General features: G+C 40.4%; 1 protein-coding gene across 1 annotated transcript in view; it reads right to left on the bottom strand.

The window, feature by feature from the left end:
* LOC139938036 (peripheral-type benzodiazepine receptor-associated protein 1-like) overlaps positions 1-26625 on the bottom strand; it is a 236645-nt gene that overhangs the window by 189014 nt on the left and 21006 nt on the right. Inside the window, exons 3-8 of the mRNA XM_071933389.1 lie at positions 25912-26031; positions 23832-24767; positions 21639-21863; positions 18701-18838; positions 7377-7598; positions 6580-6687 (exon numbers count right to left, since the gene is read on the bottom strand). Coding sequence (XP_071789490.1) covers positions 6580-6687; positions 7377-7598; positions 18701-18838; positions 21639-21863; positions 23832-24767; positions 25912-26031 — 1749 coding nt within the window. The remainder of the gene's footprint in view (positions 1-6579; positions 6688-7376; positions 7599-18700; positions 18839-21638; positions 21864-23831; positions 24768-25911; positions 26032-26625) is intronic.

Below are 26625 nucleotides of genomic sequence, written 5' to 3'. Positions count from 1 at the left end.
AACAACAACAAAAGTGAGCCATCATCTTGCTAAAGGCAACTTAAAATTACACTTGGTCAAAATTCAAATTAGTTTCGAGCTTAGAACAGCCTTTTAACCAATTGCAAAAATGGAGACGAAGAAAAAAGTAAGTAGGTTTTCTCCAGAAATCATAAACAACTGCCCATCACTTTTGACAGTTTTGCTCGACTTGGGGTCTCAGACCGCGCACGAACCATAAGTTTACTTTACAACATTGGTAAGATTGAAAATATAAATGTTCACAGATTTGGAAATGACTTAAATGGTATAAAGATGGTCATGGTGGAAACTTTCCTTGAAATAATTTTGCTTAAAAATGCTATAGGTAATAGGAAATGAGTAATACAGTTGTTCTTTATCGGGAGCGTCCGGCCAACCTGATGCTTTAAAACAGTGATAATTACTCTGATGACCGATTGAGCTTAAACTTTTACAAAATGTACCTTGTGTGAAAGGACAAAAAGTTATCTACTGTTCAAGGTCTCTTGTAAAATTAAGTCAAACAATTGCTACATTTTACAACTATGTACGCTAAAAATAAGCAAGGGACCCATGTTAAATTGCTGTTGTGTGAATAGCGCTTTAGGTTGCATACAGAGCAGATACTGGTCTTTGAAAATTACTAATGTTATGTGCTTTAAGGTGGCATGGGCTACAATCCTGGCCATATCTCGTTGGGCCCCCCTGCCCCCTTTCAATGTTGGTTCTTATTGCATGGATTGCACGAACTTCTGCGTTCCAGTCAACGTTGAGCGGGGGGCAGGGGATTGGGGAGAGAATGTTTCTTGTCAGGGGGAAGTGGACATGGAATGGTTTTATGTAATGTTGTACATACTGTATGTCTTACATCAAAAGACCATCTCCAATCATAGAGCTAGGACTCTCCACAAATCCCCAAGACATTCTCAATTATGGAGCAATTCCACTTGCAGGACACTCTCTCTCTCTCTCTCTCTCTCTCTCTCTCTCTCTCTCTCTCTCTCCCCTACAATGATGCCCAAAGTGAATGGAAACAGATGGTTCGTGTTCGGATACGTTTCGCACTCAGCCAGTTCGGACACGATTTTTCTCGTGATTTCCCAACGGGATAGGACGGGGACCTGTTAGGCAGGGAGCCAGTTGGGAAGGTGTGGAATTAAACGGAAAATGGATACATGTGGGAAGGGAAACGTGTCCTGAGGAGAGTACGAAGTGGCTTGACGGTTTCTTTTTAAATGCTCACCTGATGAAGTAATTTCAATTCATTTTTTTCAGCCATCTTAGTTTTAGTAACAACAAATGATCATGATGATCTAAACTGGGATCAATTTCATAATTAAAATAATTATTAGCGTACAACCTAACTGGGTAACGAGTAATGGGGAGAGGCTGATAGTATAAAACATTGTGAGAATTGGCTCCCTCTGAAGTGACATAGTTTTTGAGAAAGAAGTAATTTTCCACGAAAAAGTAAAATTCTGTTGAGCAATTTTCCTTGGTAAACAAGCAATTAGTGGGGTACCAGTTGCAGCAATGGTAACTGTATGGTATTCTGGATGGTAAACTATTTTCGCTAAGTAAATTGTTTTTAGGCTTAGCGAGTTTTTTTTTTTTTTTAATCTCCTGACCTTAGCCAACTTTTTGAGTGTGTGGCAGCACCCAAAAATAATTTGTCTGACTAATGTTTACATTTTCCCCGCATCAGAAAACAAAGATTTTATTTACTAGCAAACATCTGTCTGCCCTTCAGGATAAATATAACTCCACAAGATGTGTATGTCCAATCATAGAGAAAGGGTCCAATGAAACATTGCACTTGTCCGCGGTGACATTGGCAAATCCAGTTGCATTCATTACCCTGTTTACATAAATCCGCATACTGCTTTCAGATTATCATTCACACCATTGTGAAATGGTGTGAAGTATTGACTTGGTGGTTTAAGGGGAAAATGCATAAAGGGGAAAATGAAAAAATTAATTCTAAAGAAGCATATATACATGTTAAAATGTATGCTTTAAAAACATAACTCGCTTTTATTGCATGAACAATTTATGCGTGACTTGGTCGAGGGGATAAGAGCACCAGACTCAAGCTCTGTGATGTTACTGCTCAGCAGAGTGTAGGTTCGACTGTAGGTTGTGACTCTTGTGTCCTTAAAGCAAGTCACCCTCGTTATAAATAAAAACAAACATTTCAGATTTTCTACCGTCAGCAGATACCAGTTTAGCTCAATTTGCACTGTTATGGGGTTATAATACTGGGTACACTGGCTACTGGCTACATTACAATCACCAATGCCTGGAACTGTCTGGTAGTGGTAGCACTCCAAGGCTGGTCATAAACAAATGTATTTTGATAACCATGGTCACATTTCATGGCTCTGCTTGCCACTGAATTTGCGCTTACATGTACAATCACTATTCTTCACTAACTGTGGAAAGCGAAGAACGCCTCTAATAATGTGGGGTATGTACGAGCACAAGCCAAAAAAAAACTGCTAACCCCTTAAGTACGCTTAACACAAGCGCCCAATTCCCTGCTTCCATAAGCACAGATAAGCACAGATTGCTTATCGTATGCTGAGCCATGAAATCGGCCCCGGATGGAAGAGTGGGCAAGTTTGTTAGCCCAAAGAGAATTTGGGCGCGTATACCAACCCAAACACCCTCTACTACAGAATCCCTGACTGTGTGCAATGAGAATTCATACAGATATACACAGCCACTGGTTACACCCCTAAGTTCTGACAATGACGTCTCTAGGTTTTGACACACCTAGTGAATTTCCCTAACCCAAACACTATTCCCAACCCTAGCACCAACCCTAACACTAACACTAACCCTAACCTTAACCCTAACCCTATCTCCAACATGTAAATCATACAGGGGTTTTCCGGAACAGGGGTTTTCGGAACAGGGGTTTTTCGGAACATAGGGGTGTCGGAACATACTGGAGGGTTGTCGGAATATAGAGCAGTCACAAAACCACTTAAAATGGTCCTACCTTGTGTACATGTTTGTAATGATTCACAAACATTTCCATTGTGTCTCCTTTTACTTCCTCAAATCACAATCAAGTCCAGAGGCGAATGTCAAATCAAAAATAATATCCCGAAAAATCATCTTCCAAAGAGAAATCCGCCTACTACAGTTACACAGCGCTCTACCACCATTGCTCGCTACCAATTAAAGCCACTGACTCCAATGTATAGTTGTAACATTTGTTCAAAAAGAATCAATAAAATTCCACTGTGGTTGCATCAGACTGGTGACCCAAGATTTCCAATTGGAATCCTATAACCATTGACTGAACACTTGCGTCATTAGTCAGATGAGAACCGGGGTGCTGATTGTTGCCCATGTTACATTCAATGAGGTCAGGGGCCCAACTTCATAGAGCTGCTTAAGCAGAAAACAATTGTCTGCTAAGCATAAATGAACAGGACACCAGTCACAAATTGTACATGTGACATGGTAGTTTAGCTGGTAACCTTATTCCGGTAAGCATAATTTTGCTATGCTCATCTATTTTGTATCCTTAAGCAGCTCTATGAAATTGAGCCCTGGTTGCTGATTGGAACCCATATTATTACATTCAATGAGGTCAGATCTACATACGTGCAATTAACAAAACCTTTCCACCCCAATCCCTGGGGCTGATAAAGAACATTTTCTGGCCACTTAAAAACTGATTTAATAACCCAAATTGATTTTAAAATATGCAATTATGCGGCCCTGGATTTTATTTTCTCTCTAGGAAGGGTGTTACTTTCTGGAAAGGGTGTTACTTTCTGAACTACGGTCATGGTAATTGCATTTGCGAGAACTGGGGTAATGTACAACAGTAAAAGTTAATTTGAAATGTGGGGAAATTATTTTGTTTCTTCATGAGAATCTATCACAAATTTGAGAGGTTTTTATTGTATTTGTTGTAAAACTGAATGGGCTATAACTCACTGTAACTTTATGTGGCTCCATTGTTACATTTTACCATTCGTCATCCTCCTGAAGACAATCAGGGCATACTGATCGAAACGTTGAGTTGTCAACCATGGTTCGTTTCAGAACCAACACTACTCAAAAGAGATTTTACACATGGTGCTACCGCAAACCTCACCTGATTACACTCCCACCATGCAAAGTTTCAAATCCTACCCACTTTACCATCGTTATGTTTTAGAATAGAGCAAAATATGTTCTACACTTATTTCAAATCTCTGCATACATGTAGTCTTACTTGGCAACACTATAAAGACAGTGTCTAAATTAATACGTGACTGAACTATGGCCATTTGAAAGACTGACTAGTGAAAAACCAAAAGGACTAGTGAAATGACAAGCTAACTGGTCCAGCTGGCAAGTTACTAAAAAGGTTACGTGCGAACCCTGAACTGTCCCTATCAGGTCTGATACTTCATGGAGGCAACAACGGTGATTGCCTCAATGCCCCCTGGTCATTGCCTTGGTGCCCTTGAATTGCTCCAGTAGATATATTTACAACTTCCTCTTAGGATGCCCTTTTTCACCAAGGAGAAAATGCCTTGGGGCTCTTGCCCTTTTAAAAATGAAGGCATACAGGCCTGCCGTCGATTTCACCAAACTCTTCCTAACCTAGGAACAATCTTAGGACGAGTTCAGTTCCGTATCCGAAGAGGTTAGGACTCATTGAACCCATCTGGTCCCTCAATATGCTAATACTTGAGCCTTCAACATGCAAAGTCACTGCACTTCCGCTGATAAAAAACTTCACTTCTGCGTACTTAACACATCGCATTGAATTATTCAACTCAATCTCATTGCTTAATACCAGGTCAGGAATCTTATCAAGTATCAATGCTGATTGTATTTGGTGTGAATTGCAGACAGTGGATGCTGGAGCCCCCCCCCCCCGGATTAATTTAGGTGGGCCACCCCTGGGACTTATGCTAATTTCACGCTCACAGAGTAGGGTTCTTGAGACTTAGGGAGTATTATTAGCGAATGGTGTTAGTTATACACAAGGGGTGGCGCATTAATAATGGTACATGTGTGGTGAGGTTTTGATGTGACATAGGTTATCACTTTGTCAGTTTGATTAAAAATTTTGATGCAAAAACGCGTGCCATAAAACTCAATATAGTTGGGACCAACTTTAACTTGGTCCCAGAAGTGGGAATACACGCAAGTCTTGCAAAGTCTATTTCAAGAAAGTTCACATGAGACATCTGAAATTGATAAAAATGTCATTGACATCTACATCTACACTTGTGTTGTACGCTTTATCATTTGTGCGTGTATGTGTAGGATACAAATAAATGTTTTCTGGATATACAGACAGATAGGTTTGCGAAATTGCCTTCATCTTGCACAAAAAGCAAATGTGACTTGAACAGAGGCTGTCCAGGGATAGGTGAAATTAAAGGAAACTGTCATCAAAATAGATGAGCTGTCCGAAAAAAACCACTAGATTTAATACATCTCAGTTCTGAAAGACGAAACTGCCAGGAAATTAAAGATAACAGGTCCATGTATTCACACAGTCCAAAGAGAAATATGACTGGCCACTGTTGGACAATAGAGGGCTCACTCTCTAGCTAAAAACAAAATTGTCAGAAAGTTGGGAAAAGGATTGTGCACATTGGACAGGCATGACCTTTCAAAGAAAGGCACTAAACCCAAGAAAACAATTCAAAGTGTTTCCACAGTGGATCCACACTTTGAAGAGATCTAGTGTTTCCCTGGTTAATTAAACAGTTACTGCCGAAAGGCATGTACACAAGTAAAGACACAAACAGCTCTGTGTTGCAGTCACTGTGTGGACAGTTCTTTGCTCTATACACCTATACTTAGGGCAATTTCTTTTCTTCAACACTGGTGAAAACCCTGTGTGGACGTGTGTATGTCCACATAGTGTTTCAAGTCCCTACATTATGTAGACCTCTTTTGTTCTCAGGTCCACATTTTTTATGTAGCGTTAATACACTGGTCTTAAAATGTATGTAACATTTTTCAAAGGGAAACCCCCATACATGTACATCACACTAGATGTTAAAAGAGCATGGATAGATTTTCTCAAAAATTAAATAATTCTTTAAGCCGGGGATAGAATCACAAAATGATGCCTCTCACAATCAGACCATCCTGGGACACACATTGGTTCAATAATGGGAAAAGGCGAAGGAATCTCATGAGAAAGCAAAATAAAAGGTGTTTGGCTTTCTGACATCACAGTGACACTGTCTCACGTCCAAGTTCCTAAGTCACACAATAAATGATTAAACGTTTCGTAATAGACCGATCCATTAAGCTCCGCCGAAGACGCACGTGTGAGCAACAACACGTGAGCCTCTCCAATGCCTTTCTGCACAACTCTCCCGCGCGCGCCAAGCATACGCATGTTGTACCTTATTTGTCGGACCTTCATTGCGTTGTGATTGGTCAATACATAATGGGGCAGAGCTTAATGGATAGGTCTATTGCTTAGGCATAGAAGACAAAAGAATCATTACACAGGTACTCCACTAATAACACTTGGACAAAGCAAATAACTCTGAATGGGGCAGGAGATAATGTTGGACAGCAAATGTTAGTTACACTCACCGATACACTGGAAGCTAGTTGTATTTGCCTCTGGAGAAGTAACTGCTCCTTAGCATTCCCCTTTATGATTGTCTTCAAGTGTGTGTTCTCATCATTGCCATTGCCGTTCTGCTTCCAGGGGGAGAAAATAAAACTCATTAATACAAGAAGGATGCCAAGAGCAAACAAACAAAGTAATCAAAATGTTTAGTTGCTTCATTTTACTTCTAATCGATCACTTTAACCGGAAAACATTTGATTTATTGTGGCGTGTCGTGGCCTAGCACTTAAGAGCACCGCACTCAAACTCTGGTGTTTCTGATCAGCAGAGTGTGGGTTGTGTCCTTAAGCAAGACACCCCCACGTGTCGGGCATGCAAGCTCATGTACGCTTATATTATAACGCGTAACGCAATTCAAAGCTATTAGTAACAGAGCGTAATCTATTTATAAACTACTCATACTTCAATCGTAGCTCCACATAAACCTTGTAGGAAAATTCTGACTGCGTATAGGTACTTCTTTTAAACATTATATAAATATTAATTTTGGTTTTACCATTACTCTGATGTGTGTTATTACTGTGTACTCAGTACTTCCCAAAGTTCTGTTGAAAAAAAGAACTAAACCAGTTGGTATGACACTGCTCTTTAATTGCAAAGGTCGTTGATTCAAATCCCTCCTGAGTAATATGCCTGTGATTTTTTTTAATGGAGCTTGGGGATGTACTGAGTAAACAGTGCTAACACACATCGGTGTAAGGGTAAAAACCAAAATGAATATATAAGAATGGTTTTAATAATATTGTTATTATCTAACCTGCACTTCAGGTTCCGGACTGAGAGCAACACGCTTGTCCAGTTCCTGCTTCAGTCCCTTAATCTCTTTCTCCTTAGTCAGAAGCTTCTGTGCACTCTCTGCTAGATCCCGCGCCCTCTGCCTGGCAAAGAGGCGCTTGTAGACTTCAACGTCGGTGGGTTTGGAAGTCTGGTGGTTTGTGGTGGCAGTGCCATTGGGAAGGCTCGGTGGAGTGTCTGCTCTCTAAACAAAATAATCAAAAACAATTTGTTGCATTTAAAAATATTAATAACTAGTTCTCATATAGCGCATTTCACAATAACGGTCTCAGAGTGCTTTAGATTAGTGCCCAGCAGCTTTTTGCAATCGCGCAAGTCCACTTGCACAACATTTATGGCACACGTTGCGCAAGTGGACTTACGCAGTTGCGTAAAGTTTCGTAAAATCAGCTGCTGGTCATTGTGGTTAATAACATTCCTTCTTTCTCAGCTCCCTGGGGAGTATACAACCCGGGCAACCATAGCATTCCCAAGGCTTTTTCATTCACAATATCAACCTCTACCCTCGCAGGTACCCATTTATTCGCCTGGGTGAAGAGAAGCAATTATAGTAAAGTATCTTGCTCAAGGACACAAGTGTCTCGACAAGGATTCGAACCCACAACATAGAGTTATATATAAGAATTAGAGGGCGCACTGGCCTATATTTGCGACCAGGCATGCGCGCAGGCGGCCGTTTTCTAAGTTGACAAAACAGCGTTCAATAAACACGAACTCCAACGTGTATTTCATATTAAACGCGCGTACAGAATGGCGCGCGCGTGTCTCCTTGCGGTCCCGTCGCGTTTGTGCAAGAAGCATCACCAGTGCGCCCTCTAGTTCTTATATATAACTCTATACCTAAACCAGAACTTGAATGTGATGCTCTAAACCACTAGGCCATGACACCCAATAGTCTGCTACTGGGTAACTGTTACAATAATAAGAAATTTATACTGTTTAAGATGTATTGACTGCCTGGTGGCATGAACAGACGAGTTGCAGAAACATACAACCAAAACAATGAATTATTAATTAGAAACAGGTGATTTCATTTAAATTGTGAAATTTTGTGGTGGCATTGTTCTCACACACTTCCTGGAAACATAGTGTGGGAGGACACACATGTAAAAGAACAATTTCAATATTTGTTTCTCTCCAAATTTCATCTTCTGATTACCAAAGCCATGGCCAAAACTACATGTACTTCCTTCCTTTTTTGCCCACCAATTTCTCTTTTTTCTGATATACCTAAACCTACTTAAAAAGCAGGACATTTCTTTTCATAACTGAGAAGTCTCCCGGAAAATCAAAAAAATCTACTCCGCGGTAGTAGAATACATAGCAAGACAGCTCTCTTAAGAACAAAATCTACTTGGCAAGTAGATACACACATGGTGTTACCGCAAACCAAATATATATTAAACCTACTTCTTTCCCTCTTCTTATAACCCTTAACATTTTCCGTTCCCCACCATCCATGTATTTGCCGTTCCCCACCCCATGCTACACAAACATACAATTGCCAATCGAGGTGTGTGAACCACCTGCCACTACACACTTAATAATACAGTAGCCGGCCGATCTGCATGTAATTACCTGCATGATCAATACAGTCTGTACCCGCCCCACCATGGAGTGGTGCATGAAATGTAAGATGCTTAACATTAAAGATAAATGTCTGGGAGTAGATGCATGTCCCTCATACTATACTTCATTGCCTCCATTAATCCATGTTATAAGAAAGCAAGTCAAGGCTTTCAATTGGGTTGGTGTGATCATCAAAGCGATGAAACACTCTCAGAATTATTTCCAAACCCACCTTTCATTGCTTTAAAAATATATATCTATATATACGAGATGATCATCAGAGAAAAATTGCCAGCAGACGAAGCGTCTGAAAGCAACCTCGACTGCATTCTGCTGCAAATGATTCATATGAATTACAAGCAACACTTGAGGATTTGATTGCATCACTTTAAAACAATCCAACAACGGATAGTCCGTGGTCCTTTCTCTATGGTGTTATGGCGGTGAATTGTCCTTTCTCTATGGTGTTATGGCGGTGTATTGTCCTTTCTCTATGGTGTTATGGTGGTGTAAAATTCAACCCCATAGAGGAGCATTGATTCATTTCTGAATACAGTAAGCCTCCAATTAACTGAGTTAGGCACCCACAGCAATTGCCGCAGCGCCCTGTGCTTTTGCTGAAGTGCCCTATTAAAGCAAACCAAACAAAAACTGAAAATGCTGACTAGTTTCTCAAAAACTGTATCATTTTAGGCAAAAGTTTTTAAAGCCAGTGGACACTATTGGTAATTGTCAAAGACCAGTCTTCTCACTTGCTGTATCTCAACATCATATGCATGGAATAACAAACCCGTGAAGATTTGAGCTCGATTTGTTCGTCGGAGTTGTGAGATAACTATGAAAGAAAACAACACCCTTGTCACATGAAGTTGTGTGCTTTCAGATGCTTGATTTCGGGACCTCAAATTCTAAACTTGAGGTCTCGAATTCAAATTCGTGGAAAATTACTTCTTTCTCGAAAACTATGCCACTTCAGAGGGAGCCGTTTCTCACAATGTTTTATACTATCAACCTCTCCCCATTACTCGTAAACAAGAAAGGTTTTATGCTAATAATTATTTTGAGTAACTACCAATAGTGTCCACTGCCTTTAAGGTGAAGTTTCTCACCCTGAGCATCTTTATCCCAGGCCTTGAAATAACACACGACACCCACAGCAATTGCCGTGGTGCCCTTTGAAAAGTTCCAGTAAAAAGTTTAATTTTTCTCATAAAAAGTGCCCCTTACCAGAGGAAAACTGCCGTGCCTCTTCAAGAGTGAAGTTCAAGGCCTGCAAGTTAAAGCCATTGGACCCTTTCGGTAAACAGTGTTGTCCAAGGCCCACACTTTGTGTACCACAACTTCTATATCAAATAACAAACCTGTGAAAATTTAGGCTCAATCGGTCATCGGAGTCGGGAGAAAACAACGGAAAAACCCACCCTTTTTTCCGCGCGTTTCGCCGTGTCATGACATGTGTTTAAAATAAATCCGTAATTCTCGTTAACGAGAATTTATATTGTTTTGCTGTTTTCTCAAAAAGTAAAGCATTTCATGGAATAATATTTCAAGAGAAGTCTTTCACCATTGCCTTCTGTAAACCCTGTAAGTTATTTGTAAATTTGTGAATTATTATTTTTTTTTCTGAACCGAAGGGGTCCAATGGCTTTAAGACACACTATTCAGAGTTTTCGAAATTCAGGAGACTTCACAGTTCTGGACAGAACTGTCCTGCTTTTTAACTACTACCTGGACGGAAGGTATAGAAATCGACCTGGACTACTACTTTAGCTTTAAGTGGATAGTTAAAAGTTCTTTCTCATTTTGATTCGGTCTGGTAAATCAATTCTGGTCTTTTGAAATGTTAGCCCTAATTCAAGCCCTGGAATGAAGCAAAAGCGCCGGCTGCTCGTCAACTTATTGAGACAGCAAAGTTTTTTGTCTGCACACATTTTTTTCTGCAACTGTAATGAATGAATCATCGTCTCCAGAGGGATAAAAGCTATGAATGGTTGAACAGTACTGCTTGTAAATTACCCATGCCGCTAACACCGCTTGCGATCTGCTAGTTTAATATTTTATACCGTTTGTGTAAAGCATGATTTACTTTGAATACTGATGTATGGAGTGAATGGACTGGACATAACTTGAATCTATTATGAAGTTTGTGAAGATTATTCATTTTCGAAATAGAATCTGGGAGCGGAAGGACAATTTTTGTAAAATTTCTGTTGATGAAATGAAGAGATCTTCAAAAGTGCCTCACAATTAAGCCTGGGCGACTAGTACAACTAGTGTCGAAGTCTCGACAATTGATTGCTTAGTCAAGTTGCGATTACCGTTTGTCAACTAAATGGTTAGTTGTCCAAAATGTGTAATCGGTTTTTCACTATTTGCTTATCGATCTCAAACTTCTACAGGTTTGTCAGTTTATGTATATGGTGGATTACAAAAAGTGCTTACACTGCCAGCAATTGTTATGGTAGCATACAAATAAGGGGAGGTAGTGCTTTCTGCTCTACCGGCCAGGCTTCGGACTGATGATACCCAAGCCTACATCCGTAAAGACTATAAAAAGGGCAACCCTGTTTCAGTAGTTGGTGGCAACGGCCTCTGGGAAAAAATAATTGTAGCCCACACCTTGAAGTGGCCTTCAGGCCTTGTGTGTCTGGCGACGTGCATAAAAAATAAATAATAATAAAACAAATCCTTTAAAAAGAGGATATTAAAAGAATTTTGTGTTTATATTATTGTACGGTTTCTTTATCATTAATGTTTCCTACCTCCCTGTCTCTGTAAATAGAGAGCAACAGATCATGGAAGTCGTTCTCTCGTTTGGTGGTTGAAGTCCGTGATGCCGGCATAAACTGCGGATGATTCTGCTGTCGAGGGACTGTGGCCAGTCGAGTCACTTTCTGCTGCTGAATTGTGCTTATCTGTGAAATATTACCAGACTTGATGTTGTGGGTCGAGGCTTGAGACAATGCCATTGATACAGCATGCTTCTGTTGAGCTGATGGAACCTGCTGACTTGACTGCTGCAGGTGCCGATGTGGCGACTGCTGCTTTAAAGAAACTTGCTGGTGCTGAGCTGAGGAAACCGTTTGGTGCTGAGCAAAGGAAACCTGCTTCTTTAGCTGCTGCGGGTGCCGATGAGGCGACTGCTGCTGTAACACAACTTGCTGGTCCTGAGCAGAGGACACCTGCTCCTTTGACTGCAGCGGGTGCCAAAGTGGCGACTGCTGCTCTGACTGGTGCTTGAGCTGCTGTAAAGAGACTTGCTGGTGCTGAGCAGACGTAACCTGCTGCTTTGACTGCTGCGGGTGCCGCTTTGGCGACTGCTGCTGTAAATTATCTTGCTGGTGCTGAGAGGAGGAAACTTGCTGCTGCTTTGACTGCAGCGGGTGCCAAAGTGGCGACTGCTGCTCTGATTGATGCTTGAGCTGCTGTAAAGAAACTTGCTGCTGCTGAGCAAAGGAAACCTGCTTCTTTAACTGCTGCGGGTGCCGTTGTGGCGACTGCTGCTCCAACTGAGGCTTGAACTGCTGCTGCACGTGCTGCATAGAGACTTGCTGGTGCTGTGTTTGTGCTGAAAACTGCTGCACAGACACCTCCTGAGTCTGGTAGCATTGAGGGTCTGTGTTTGGCGTCGCTTGTTGGTCGGATTCATGGGTTTGCTCCTTGTCCGTTGACGATGTTGAAGAAGTCGTTATAGTTTGAAAGAACAGCTTGAACGGCATACTAATACTGAGCAGGGAACTTATTCCAAAATTGGGATTGGAATTAGGGTCGGAATTGGGGTTCGCCTCCTCCATGTTTGAGACGTTGTCCTCGGTAAAAAGTCCTCAAATAATGATAGGGCTTCTCTAGTTAGCCCTGGAGCTGATTTTGAGTTAGCTCAAGTTAGGATGAGTAACTCGTCCTTACTTAGGGTGGATTCAATGCGTGCTAATGTGTATGGATACGGAACTTAGCTCATTCTTAGTCCTAAGATTAATCCAAAGTTAAGAAGACTTTGGTGAAACCGCCGGCAGGAGTTCCAAAGTCATACAATTCACAACCAGTCAACACTGGCCATTATCAAACATCCTCATTGATATATAACCAATTCAAATAGCAGCTTCCAAAAAAGACTTTATATCCACCAACAAGTCAATCAATTCAACCAACCATCAGTGTAGATATACATGTGGGTTGACATCAGCTTAAAGTATCTGTTATAGGGAAACCAGTTCTCAGATGAGCAACAACTCCAAGTATTAGGACCAGTCCAAGTATTTAAAAGATCCACAAATTCAAATAGCAGCTTCCCGAACTGACTTTATATTCATCAACAAGTCAAACTGATAAACCAACCATCCGTGTTGATACAGGTTGACATCAGCTATAAGTATCCATCTTTAGGAAACCACTTCTCAGGTGAATAACTCCCAAGTATTAGGACCAGTCCCAGATCTCCTAATCCAATGGATGGTGACTACAATGTATATAACTGTCAACTGAAACACTGTACTTGTTTAAAAAAAGTCAACGGCAGACAGTAATGATCCTATGCAATGACAACACAAACTATCATGTTGCCACTGTATATTAATGAATTACCATCACAATTACATATTGATTCATTCTTGTTGTGCTATAGGAGGAGACTTTACTAAAGATTCCAATACCCACATAAGCCAGAAATCCATTTGTCTTTTGTCTGTGGGATAGAAAACATGCTTGTGTCCTTATGGAGGGTATTGATGGGGTCAAAGGGTAGGCCAGGGGTGCGGACTCAAGAGAGTATTGGGGTTAGAGGGTGAATCTTAAAGAGAGGCTAGGTGGAGGGGGGAATCAGGCCAAATAAAAATAAAATTATGTTTAGTGTCAGCATGGTCAAGCCTGGAATTACATGGAGGCCATGGCCTGCGATGCCCCTGGTCTTGGTCTTGGTGCCCCTTCAAGAGTGTCCCTTAGACTTTCAGATTTTCCAATGGAAGTGCCCTGTGCAGTATGAAAATGGCCTTGCCCTTTCAAAGGCGAAACTTAAGCCTGTAGTGTCCCTGTATGCTTCCGTTTTAGAGGCCACCTCCTTTTCCTTCTCTCCTTCTTTTTTAAACCCCCCACAAAAGATAAATTTAAGCAATCTCAGATGGGGGGAAAAAATAATAATAATAGCTCACAGCTTAAAATGTGTCGGGCAGCAATTTTGCAGCAAAGGTAGGACGCTAAACATGTTTTTTTTTTTTGGGGGGTGCCTAATCTGACCAGGGTAGCTGGGGATCTAAGTGGATTAAAGCTTTGAAGTTCATAAATTATTGAGGTAGTCTGGGAGGTAACTCTGGTTCAAACAAATAATGCTTTCTTTGAAATCTAATGGTATAAATTATTAGCACTTTTCCCCAAAGGGGCATAAACATAACCCGAGGCTATTAAACGTGCAGTGCTCGTTTAATGTTTGTTTCTGCATCAGTATCGTAAATTTGTATTGAGTTTTACAAAAACAGAATTATGAATTATGTCATAATCTTACGGTAAGGAATGTTTAGTATTGAAAGATTATGCCCAGTAGTGGTGTTTAACTGCTGTTGGTTATCAATAAATGAATAAATAAAAATTATAAAATATGTAATATATACAAACAAAAAGCACACAAGTTGGCTTAGCACAGTAAAATTATGCCGAGCAGAAATTTATTATCAGCTAAGAAGATATGCACAATACATCATTTATAAATGGTTCTACACCGTTTGCTCGACAAATGAATTTGTAAATCAACATGTTCCACTAACATACAAGTGCTTCATTAAACTGTTGCTGCATTATTTAAAGGTAGAGTTGTTCTTTGGTAATGAGTCGCCCAGATAGAAATTGTGAAATATTAATCCAAATCCTGGAATTTATCATTCTGTGCAAGTATTTTGTCTTAGGTGCCCCCGGTAATTAGAAAACAATAAAAAATTTACAACATAATAAATTTATCTCCGAAGAGTGTCCTGCAGGAATTTGTTTGATATATACTTGAACTTGACTTCAATGCTCTAACCCACTCGGCCATGACACCCTAAAATCCCTTTAAGGAAGACAGTCAGGCGATATCACCTTCATGTGAGACCTACTAAGTTCTTGGTCTGCTGAATCTGATACCTCCTTAACTTAATCAATGTTTCAAGAGTTCTACTGAGTATGCATACTGATATAGTCACTGATGAAACACCAGGCAGTATTAAAATAAATCCATGGTGGAGATAGTGTACTGGATAAATACTGCCCTCTCTTGAGGGTTGGCAGTAAGGTTTAGAGATTTTCATGTGCATTTCCAGTAAGGGAAAAATGAAAGCATCAAAGAAAAGTGAAAGATTTGCACTCTTTATTAATTTTGATGATTAATGGGAAACTACTATTGGGAACTATACAGGGAGGGAGGTCTAAAAAGAGGCCTTTCCTGGGCTCAAATTTGGGGGCGGGGAATCCTCAAAACTGCAGGGCTTCTTGGTCAAAACTTTTACTACACCAGTTTTTTTTGTACAAGACCTGCAACTTAATGATGAGGACACTATCAACACAGTTCCACATTTGAGCTGTTTTTGAAATAAGCACTACATGTATGGGGAGATTTATCCCATTTTCACTATGGGTAATACATTTCCTTAATACTCAACGGAATTTAAAGATATTTGTGTTGACTAGTTTAAATTATAAATACGGTGTGGTGTTGTTATTATTAAAAAACACAAGACCACCGGACGTTCACAAGGTTACTGGCCAAATGCTAGCCTTGATCAAGGCGCTACAGCCAGCCGCGATCTGCAAAATCCCAGTCCCCATCACTGAATTCCGCCAGCGCACCCCCATACATAACCCAGTGCATATACGTGTACAGCGTATGTACACATACGTACTATGTACATGTACCATCAGTATACGGTACACTTACGGTACATGGGTCTTCCCAAGTAGCGCCTTGATGGTTTTGTATCTGCCAAAATTTAGGGCGGAGCTCATTATGCTAATGTTTACTAACAACCCGTTCTCATTGGTTGTTGGTTGACCTATAAACTCTCGCTGTCAATCACAACGTTGTTCTGCAAGCACTCGCACACATGTGCTCGTCGACGTATTGTAAACAAGCAGTGGCTGTAGTATAGTTGCAATAATGGCGGCGGGCGAGGGAGAAATCCCTACTAGTAAAACCAAACTGTAAGTCGCTGGAAATCAATGGTGTATAATTTGCAACACAACTACAGAAACTTTCAACAAAACATAACAGCCGCGTTTAATGCATCAATCATGGATTTAGAAATAGAAGGAAGGAAATTAGACCATGTGAAATGTGTTTGAGAAAGGTTAAAAAAGTATCCAGGTGTTATGGGTTTCCGGCAAGATGGCTACTTGGTAAGAATTCTTAGGTGTTGGGCATATGACAGTACAACACACCCTATCCCCTTGAAGCAAAAACACAGACCAGATGAGATAAGAAACCCAGCTGTTTATTTTGTCTTAAGGTAGAAATATATTATTAATTACGTTTCTCGCGGTAAATCAAAGTTGGGGATCGAAAATATGTGTTGTCGACAGACGGTAGAAGATGGCGTGTGGCTGAACAACAACTAAATAAAGTTCAATTTCATAAACTAACTCTTGCCATACTACTAGTACTACACTACAACGTTACACTTATATAGTACAGCAGCTTCCAATTCAGGGACAAATCTACCATCTACGTTGTAATTATAGTCCTCGTGTTATAATAAAACGCAAGACAACGGAAGTTGTTCGAAGTTGTTCCACACCATTACCGACCGGGCGAGTCATGTCCGGCTCACCCGTCCGGCAGCGCATTCAGACCCCTTACAATCATAGCTATATACACCACGCTCCCGACACTGCTATAAAAAGCACGTAGTACACTACATGTACATATACAGCTAGCGTTCAGCGTACACACACATGGATGTGGCATGATTGCTAGCAGTAATACGTCATTCTCAATCGCGCCTGTGATTGGCCAATGTTTAGAATGACACGCCCACATCATGAATACCCGTTTATCGGAATTCCGATAAAGCATTACAAACCCATCAAGGCTGTTGTTTGTACTGCATGCGTGTGCCGCGAACCGGGCCGGGGAACAGTACGTCAACAGCCTTGATCAAGGCTAGCCAAATGCTTAAATCACTGGCCTCGAGCCTGCAGTCAAGTGTTAATTTCCAGCACAGCTTTCTGAGCTCAATTTGTACCTGAAATGTATCACTATTTTCCTCAAGGTCTGATGATTACGAATAAACAACCCTAAACCATTCACAGATAGAAACTGTGACATTTTTTAGTGCTCTATCAAAACACGGAGGAAGAATCAAAATAGTAAGTTTCAGATTCTCTGGAATATATTTATTAAGAATATCGTTGTCACACTTCATTAAGAAAAGAGAACAAACAAGTTTTCATAACAATGCTGGGATTTCAATCTGTCTTCCAAGAAAATGTGGGGTTTTTTTCACCACAAATTTGACAAATGTTGGAGGTAATCAGCCATGCTTGTATCTCAGACCGCCCATGCGAACACAATGAGGGCAGCCGGATAATCTCTTGTAATCCTTGTTTAATCCAAGAAAAGAATGAAGGTTTAGAATTGGGATTAACAATAATCTCAGGAAAAAGAGAGATTCGGAGCATGAAATTCCAGTGTCCTTCGTCTCTTTTGTCGCTCTTTGTTACGGGACAGACGAAACATAACACGTTGAATGCATAAACTGCACATGCTACACACTGGAATGTTACGCAACACAATGGAATGTTCTAGCGTAATTACACATGTGCAATAGGCATTCCTGGACATGTGTGTATCAGGATTCCGGTTGTGGGTAAGCATTATACACAAAGTGTGGACTTGAGAACAAAAAAAGGTCCACATAATGCAGGGTTTTGAAACACTCTGTGGACTTCCACACACATGTTCTCAAAAATGCACCCTTGTGGATTATTCTTTTGTTCTTTTCTTTGTCCCTCCACTTATCGGTTCCTCATAGACTTTGTACACAAATTTTCTTGTGGAGCACCCCAGTCTTTGGAATTCCCCAACTGAGTCCTTTTATTTTCCCTTTTTTATTTTGTCTTTGCTCTCCATACAGTTTTTCACCAGTGTCAAAGTGACGGATTTTCCTTAAGCGTATTGAACAAAGGAATGTCCACACAGTGTCAGCAACACAGAGTTGTGTGTTCGTAAAAGTATCACTTGTAAACACCGATCATCGTATACACGACTATCGGCGACAACTGTTTAACCTGTAACACTGCTGACATCAGCTTAAGCTTAGAACGACGAAGATCATTGCCTGGCGTATCAAGGCCTAACGGTTAGAGCACCGGATTCAAACTCTGGTGTTTCTGATCAGCAGAGTGTGGTTTTGAGTCCCGGTCGTGGCACCCGTGTCCTTAAGCAAGACGCTTGATCATGATGCTTCCGTTATTTGGGTGTGACGTATAGCTGTTGGTCCAGTGTGTTGTGTAATGCAGGTAAAAGAACCCAGTGCACTTCTCGAAAATTGGCTGCATATTGCACAGGAACACCTTGTAAACCATAATTACATGGTGCTATGTAAAAGGAGTAGGTCTCATACATTCAAACGTAGCCCCCACATACCTTGCAGGAAAATACTCAACGTTGTAGCGCCTTGACCATCACTGAGTGACGGATATGAGCGCTATTTAAGAAGCCACTATTATTTTTATTATTATTGAAAAATATTTACAAACCTTTTGTATCTGTATCTGTCTAGCCTTCTCATCCAGCCGTTTAGTCATCAGAGAGAGCTCCATATTGCGCTTCTTCAGTTTCTCATAACGCTCTTCGTTGGGCCGGCGTTCCTGCTGCAACTCCTCAACTTGTTTGCGCTGAAATCAGGTCAGCCAAGAAAACATATTAATGACAGGCAAACTCACCCAATGGGAGACATTGGAATGCTAGGTGGCAGCAGACTTACCAGGTAAACTTCCAGTGAACTGAACTCGCATACATCACCCAGAACAATGGATTTATGTGGTTAGTCGGGTTTCAATGTGTATACAAATCATCCCACCTAAACACTGAACACTTTGTACTTTTCAAGCACAAACTGCTTGCAAGATGGTAAAAGGAGAAGTTCTACTTTTACAACTTTGCAAGCAGTCAGAAGGGCTAGCTTCCTGCAGTCGATTTCATGAACAACGCTAGGATTAATCCTATCTCGAGTTAAGAGGAGTAACTCGTCCTAACTTAGGATGGGTTCAATGCGACCCAACGTCTATGATTACGGAACTTAACTCGTCCTAATTCCTAATATTAGGAGGGATTTGCTGAAATCCACAGCTAGTACCCCATTCCCTGCACTCTCTGAACTTTTGTTTGTTTTCAAGACAAAACTTTATTGTCAAATCTGGCAGAGAACTCCCAAGAAGGTTCCCTTTGTTCCCGCCTAAAACTAAGAAACATTTATGTAAGACTGCACAATACTTCATTGCATTTCCTATACTTTCAAGCACAATACACTAAATTCAAGCTCATTAATATAATACTGTGTTTTTTATGACTTCAGGGTTGTTTACGTGTAGGTGTTTTAGAGAAACAATCAATAATGTAAATATACCTTTACTACTCCAACAGAACGATTAAGCTGTCAAACAGCCATAACTCTCTGATCCAAACAGACGTTGTCTGGAGGTGTAACCTTCCACCATTACTCGTTAATAACACTTGAGGTAAAGTTACAATGTGACCTAACCTCGTGATATTATTGCAGTGAATATGAATTACACAGTACTACTTGTCATGAGGTATTTTTACGGATTTGGCTAGGAATCATTCGGAATGAGTAACGGAGAGCTATTGATAGTATAAAACATTGTGAGAAACGGCTCCCTCTGAAGTAATGTAGCTTTCAAGAAAGAAGTAATTTTCCACGAATTTGATTTTGATACCTCAGAACTAGATTCCCCATTGACCCAAAAATGTTAGAAAATGTTCCAGGGTGCCAGTGGAAGCGTATTTTATGAAGGTCATGTCATCGGCAAGAGGTCATTACAAACTTGAATTTCCCTCATAGATGTGTCCTTTAAAATGTGTTTTTGGTTGTTGGAACCATTTGATTGTTTTCAACCCAACCATTTCTAAATTTCTACTTCATTGATTGAAAATTAACAGGCTTATTCCTTAGGGTTTATTTTAATAAGGAAGTGCATTCATTTCTTTTGAGCCATTTCTTAGTTTTCAGTGTGTTTTCAAATCGGCGTTTTTAATGAATTATGAACTCAAGGCAACTTAACAGCTGTGGAACAATAGGAAATGTATCACCTGTCAAAAGTTTGAAGTACTTTTACATAAATCAGCAGGGACCAATTTCATGACTTTGCTTAACCCTGCATTCTGTGCTTGAAGTTGCAGCATAAAGAGTCATGCACTTAACAGGGGGTCATAAGAGCAGAATTCTGCAGTAAGCAATGTCATGAACCTGAGCTCTAGTTCAGGCCTGATACTTCCCGGAGGCAACGAAGGCGATTCCCTCCATGCCCCTGGCCATTTCTTTTGTGCCCTTGAAATGCTCTGCCCCCACAGTAACAAATTTACAACTTCCTCATAGGGCGCACTTTACCAAGGAGAAAATGCCTTGGTGCCCTTGCCCTTCCAAAAAAGAAGCATACAGTCTTGCCCTTTACCAAGGAGAAAATGCCTTGGTGCCCTACCCCTTCAAACATGAAGCATACAGGCCTGCCCGTTAACCAGGAGAAAATGCCTTGATGCCCTACCCACTCAAAAACAAAGCATACAGGCCTGTGTAGTTATCCATGTGTTCAGGCTTTTGATTATGTTACTTTTGGTGCCTTTATTCATCAGGACAAGGCAGGGCAGGAAATGCATGCCATTTTCTAGAGTGAAAAACTAAACATTCAAAAATGCAACAGAAGTACACTGAGCACATGAAGGCGCAATGTGGAATGTAAAAAAAAAACATGCAAAGCTTAACTGAATAAATTGAAAATACATTTATATGCATTGTAGTTCATTGTTATTGATCTCAGTATTGGTCAAGATCAGTGATGTATTGTGCACACTGTATGATGTATTGTGCTACCTAAGGAATTTGAGTACCCTAGTACTGTACATCAATCAGGGTTTTGATTTGGGGTAAAATCCACACAACTGAAGAGCTTGTAGCTCAAAATGTTTACTGGACCTGATTTTCTTTTACAAGACCAGAATTGAATTCAATTGATACAAAAATGGTTCACCTACACAGTTCAACGTTTGAACTGTTTTATTTTGAACAGGCACTAAGAGAAAATTAATCTCATTTGGATAATCGTTTCTCAACACTCAACAGAATTGACAGATTTTTTTATCAGACAAAGTCAATATTTGCACCAAAACCACAAGTCCGCCAAACTTTTCCATTCATGAATTAACTGACCCCATGCTTAAGTTTGGCCTTGGGTGTGGAGTCCAATGTACATTTTTGGCCCCGCATATTTTTTTTTTTGTGATTGACATACCAATAGATCTATCTTCAAAATGTGCACATCATGGAATTCTACTTGATGTTATCATTTGGGGACAACTTTTAAAACTCTTGACTGTAGCTTTTAGCTTGTTCAGGTGCCCAGTATTATTACAACTGACCACAACTTAACTGAGACAAATAACACTGATCTCTTATAATACCATGCTTGGTTCCTCATGCGCCACCACCATCAAAGTTTCTTCATTCCTGGATTCCCTGTCTACAACACCAGGTTGGTCAATAGTCCCTGCAGTGGACTTGTCAGTTGTCCTTGACCGGTCAATAGTCTCTGTGATTGACTGGTTATTAGTTCCCGTGATTGACTGGTCAATAGTACCAGCAGCAGGCAATAGCGCACCATCTACTGCATCACAACCGTCACCAGGCTAAACAATGCATGTGCAAAAAAAAAACCACAGACAGGCTAGTTGTAACATTCATGCAAGCTTCTTCATGCAATAGCCTAGTCTTGGTGCAGAACGTTCTTGTTGAGTTGGTAAAACCCATAGGCCCCATACACGTCGCGACTATTCGACTGATAGAGGACGTTTCTGCAAGCCACGTTCCCGCCAGCAAGAACTTGAGTGTGGTGTCGTGGGGGTTTCTAACAGTGCCCGCTATCGTTCGATAGTAATGTGCCCAGCGAGGAAAAGTGGACCGGGATCGCGATAGTAGAGTGACAGAATACAAATATTGAGTGGCTCAGAGTGAAATGGGAGGAATATTATCGCAAGGTAAAATTTGGACTGTTCCATTTCACGAGGCAAAGCCGAGTGAAATGGAACAGTCCAAATTTTACCGAGCGATAATATTCCTTCCATTCCACGAATTAAAGCCAGAGTAATAGTGAATGTCAAGTGAAGTAAGTTCCACCAATCAAATGACAAGGATCTGTATGTCAGTTATATAATGAATAACAACGTACTGCACCAAGACTAGCACCACCCATAATATTTCATTCATAGTTGTGATAATCATTTAAGCCCATCCATACAGACAAGTAATACATACTGTACAAGAAACACATGTACCATCTCTTACAGAGATAATCTTGACAACGCCCGAGGCCAAAGACCTAAAGTCCCCTTAAGCATGATACACAAATCTCATTTCCCAAGGTTGAAGGGCAAACTCAGTCATTTCTTTATATTGCACATGTAATTAATACACACAATATGTACAATACACAGACATGTAAAAATCTAACCCAACCCATATTCAGAATCACATGTGCCAGATGTGACTATTAAAGGTTTCTGACGTTTGAGAGAATAATAATATCTGAGTGTTTGCAATATTAGGTTATTTCATTTTATTTCATTTCAAAGCTTGCAATATCTACCAATGAACGTTGAAGAAATGCTTTTAAATTCTTTTTTTTTTTTTTTTTTTAAACTAAGATACTGATTTTGTCAATAAGGGGGCATTAAAATGTTGAATTGGTCTGCTATATAAAGGGTCAACAAAAATTGAGTTTCTCACATTCGTTTCTGTGGTGTTTCAGCCTACAATTGGATCTTCTCATGCTTACCAAAATGGAAACAGTAGCCCCGAAAATATATATATCGATATGGAGCCCCCATATTAAAAAAAAAATGAAAATTCACTGAACTGCACCCAAATTGAGATGGCTAATGAATTTATTAACTATTTGCTTTGACAAAATCGAATGTAGAGTACAATTTGTGTGTTGTTTAAACTGTTAATAATAATAAATAAAATAGCGTTTGTCTTTGTTTTGAGTGGAATATGTCCAGTCCTTAGCAATTACACGCACACATCGCTAACAGCAAACGCACACAATCAAAACAAACAATAGCAGAACATGAAAATGATAAATGAGCAAACTGACACAGACTAGTGACACAAAAACATTCCCATGAACAAACGTATCAACAACAAAAGTAAACAAGTAAATGACATTCACACAAACTAATCACCAAATAAGCAAAACATAAAAAACGTGCAATGAGATATGAACAAACACAGGGTTTTTTTTAACATAAGGGAGATACAGCATTGATATCTTTTGAAAATTGTCTCAGCAAACTATTTTTATTGCCCCCGCCCCCATCCCCAAACTTATTATTAAATAATACAAGCGTAAATTCCCAATGCTGTACCTCACTTGTTTTCAAACTGCAGTTGAGCATAAAGCCCTGGCTATACTTCCTGCAAAAGCAAATGCGATACAAACTTTGACGTCACAAATTCACAGCGAATAGTTTGCATCAGTTGACTTGTGCTGAACTCTTGTGAACAATTCCAACGAAAAAAGCCCTGTGACGTTAAAATTTGCTTCGCATTTGCAGTAAGTATGAACTGGGCTTTTTGCTAAGCATTAGTTAACTCACCATGACCTCTGAGTCACACACGGTGGGGGAGACGGTGGGGGACACAGTGGGGGACACAGCGTCAACAAGGGGTGCAGACCCATGAGCAACAACACCCTCAATCTGATTATCACACAGCGTATCAGAAGCACCAAAATCATTAGCAATATTTGCTAGAAATGCATCAGTAGCATACGTCCCTTCACCATAATCAGAAATCCCAACGTTCTCTGTGCTAGGCTGGGCATTAGGGATGTCACGCGGTGTGACAGACCCTATGATGGGCCCCACGTCAGAAGGTGTGACAGAACTGTGAGGAATCACAGGTGCAGGTGGTTTGGTTTCCAGTGAGGTTGTTATTATTGCATCTGGGGATAGCAGCGTTGGTGATGCTTCTTGTACACCACCGGCAACAGTTGCTTCAGTATCATCACTGTCAGATGCTGTTACAGACCTTGTGACGAACCCAACGTCAGATGGTGTGACAAAACCGTGGAGAATCACCGGTGCAGGTGGTTTGGTTTCCTCCGAAGATGTTATCATCATTGCATCTGGCGATGGCAGTGATGCTTCTCTTTCAGCACTGGCAACAGTTGCTTCAGTATCACCACCGTTAGACCCATTGATGGACCCTGTGACAGACCCCACATCAGACGGTGGCATACAGGGTGGGGTGAACGCCAAGTATTGCTCAAAGTCAAAGTCGAGCGATTCTGGCAGTAGTATACCGAGGTCTATTGATAAGTCTCTGACATCGTTTACATCAGCGAAACCTTGATGATCAACAACTTCGCCCGCATACCCCGAAATGGAACCCTCAGTGAATTCGGGAGGTGGGGTAACACATGCAATACCAATGTCTTGTGTGGGTGGGGGTGACGACATGCCTCTTGGGGTACCCATAGGGGTGATACTTGGTGAAGGTGTGATGGGTGCAATTTGCTCTGCAGTTTCCAGCTACATTCAGGCAAAATTATACAAAAGTGCATGCAGGTAGAAAGTTAATGATTCTCATACAAAGCAAACACACCAGGCAAAACAAAACCAAATTGAGTTTCAATTACAGCTAAATGACATTTCAAAGCTTAATGTAGGCATTTAAAGGCACTGGACACCTTTGGTAATTGTCAAACACCAGTATTCTCATTTGAGTGTATCCCAATGTGCATACAATAACAAATCTGTGAAAGGTTTGACTCAGTTGGTCAGCAAAGTTGCAAGAGAATAATGAAAGAAAAATCACCATTGTTGCACACATCTGTGTGCTTTCCGATATCTGAACAAGGCTTCATGCCAGAAGTCTTTCTCAGATTCAAATATTTTAGTGAGAAATAACCTCGTCCTCAAAAACCATGTAAACTCAGAAGGAGCCATTTCCCAAGAGGTTTTGTACAATATACAGCCCCTTGTTTGCTCATTACCAAGCACGTTTTTAAGCTAATATTTTGAGTAATTACCAAACGTGTCCAGTGCCTTTAAAGGAACACGTTGCCTTGGATCGGACGAGTTGGTCAAAACAAAAGCGTTTGTAACCGTTTTTTATAAAATGCATATGGGTAGAAAGATGTTGTAAAAGTAGAATACAATGATCCACACAAGTTTGCCTCGAAATTGCGTGGTTTTCCTTCTACTGTGCGAACTAACACGGTCGGCCATTTATGGGAGTCAAAATTTTGACCCCCATAAATGGCCGACGTGTAAGTCGACGAGGTAAAAGGAAAACCACGCAATTTCGAGGCATGTTTGTGTGGATCATTGTATTCTACTTTTACAACATCTTTCTACCCATATGCATTTTATAAAAAAACGGTTACAAACGCTTTTCAAAGACCAACTCGACCGATCCAAGGCAACGTGTTCCTTTAAGGAAGCCACCTATATCAAAGCAAACACCACCAGTTTAGAGCAAAAAAATAAAAAAATTAACTGTCAGTGTCAGTATCTGTTATGGTGAACAAAGTTCAAAAACAGCAGACAAATTTGCGTTGGGTTGCAGGGGCAGTAGCAAAATAAATGCGTAATTAGCAGAGTCTAAAAGGTCAAATCGTTAAATTAGAACAATACAATTGAATTAAAAGAGATACCACTTCATCATCATTACCAAGTTTGCATTCTCAACCTTTAGGGTATGGATCAACTGTTTTTGACTGGCGAGCATGTTCTCTAAATTCTCCTTTGCTTCTTCATCTTGATCATCTTCTTCTTGTTGGACATGCCCCTCCTGAATAAAAAAAAAACAGACAATTTATTTAAGTAATAATATCCACTCTATCAAATAAGTCTTAGGATACTTTTAATGGGGCACCAAGGCAATCAAAGTTTACCTTCTGTTTGAAAAGAGGTATTTTTCAGGCCTGGAAGTTCATCTTTGAGAGGGCAAGACCATGTTCATTTGCAAAGGGCACTATAACACTATAACACTTTAAAGTCTCTTGAAATTGTTAAATGGCACCAAGGCAATCAAAGTTTACCTTCTGTTTAAAAAGAGGTATTTTTCAGGCCTGGAAGTTCATCTTTGAGGGGCCAACGCCATTTTTATTTTGCAAAGAGCCCTTCCATTAGAGCATCTTAAGTATATGGAAACTTTTAATGGGGCCCCAAAAGGCCAGTGCAAAAATCACTGGCCGCAGGCCTGCAATCCAGTGTAAAATTCGAGCCCTAACACCTCTTTTGTAAATACAACACTGAACCAAATTCAAATAACCAATTTGATCTTGTTTACAAATTCACCAGCTACAAGCTAAAGCTGGAGGGAAGGTGTCGCAGTCAATACCAGACAAACTGTAACAGCAATCTCGTTTGCTAAGCAATATTT

The sequence above is a fragment of the Asterias amurensis genome, chromosome 6 (assembly GCF_032118995.1).
Source record: "Asterias amurensis chromosome 6, ASM3211899v1".
NCBI classification, from domain to species: domain Eukaryota; kingdom Metazoa; phylum Echinodermata; class Asteroidea; order Forcipulatida; family Asteriidae; genus Asterias; species Asterias amurensis.
The sequence above is the reverse complement of the archived record's forward strand: the minus strand, read 5'-3'. Positions and strand labels throughout refer to the sequence as shown.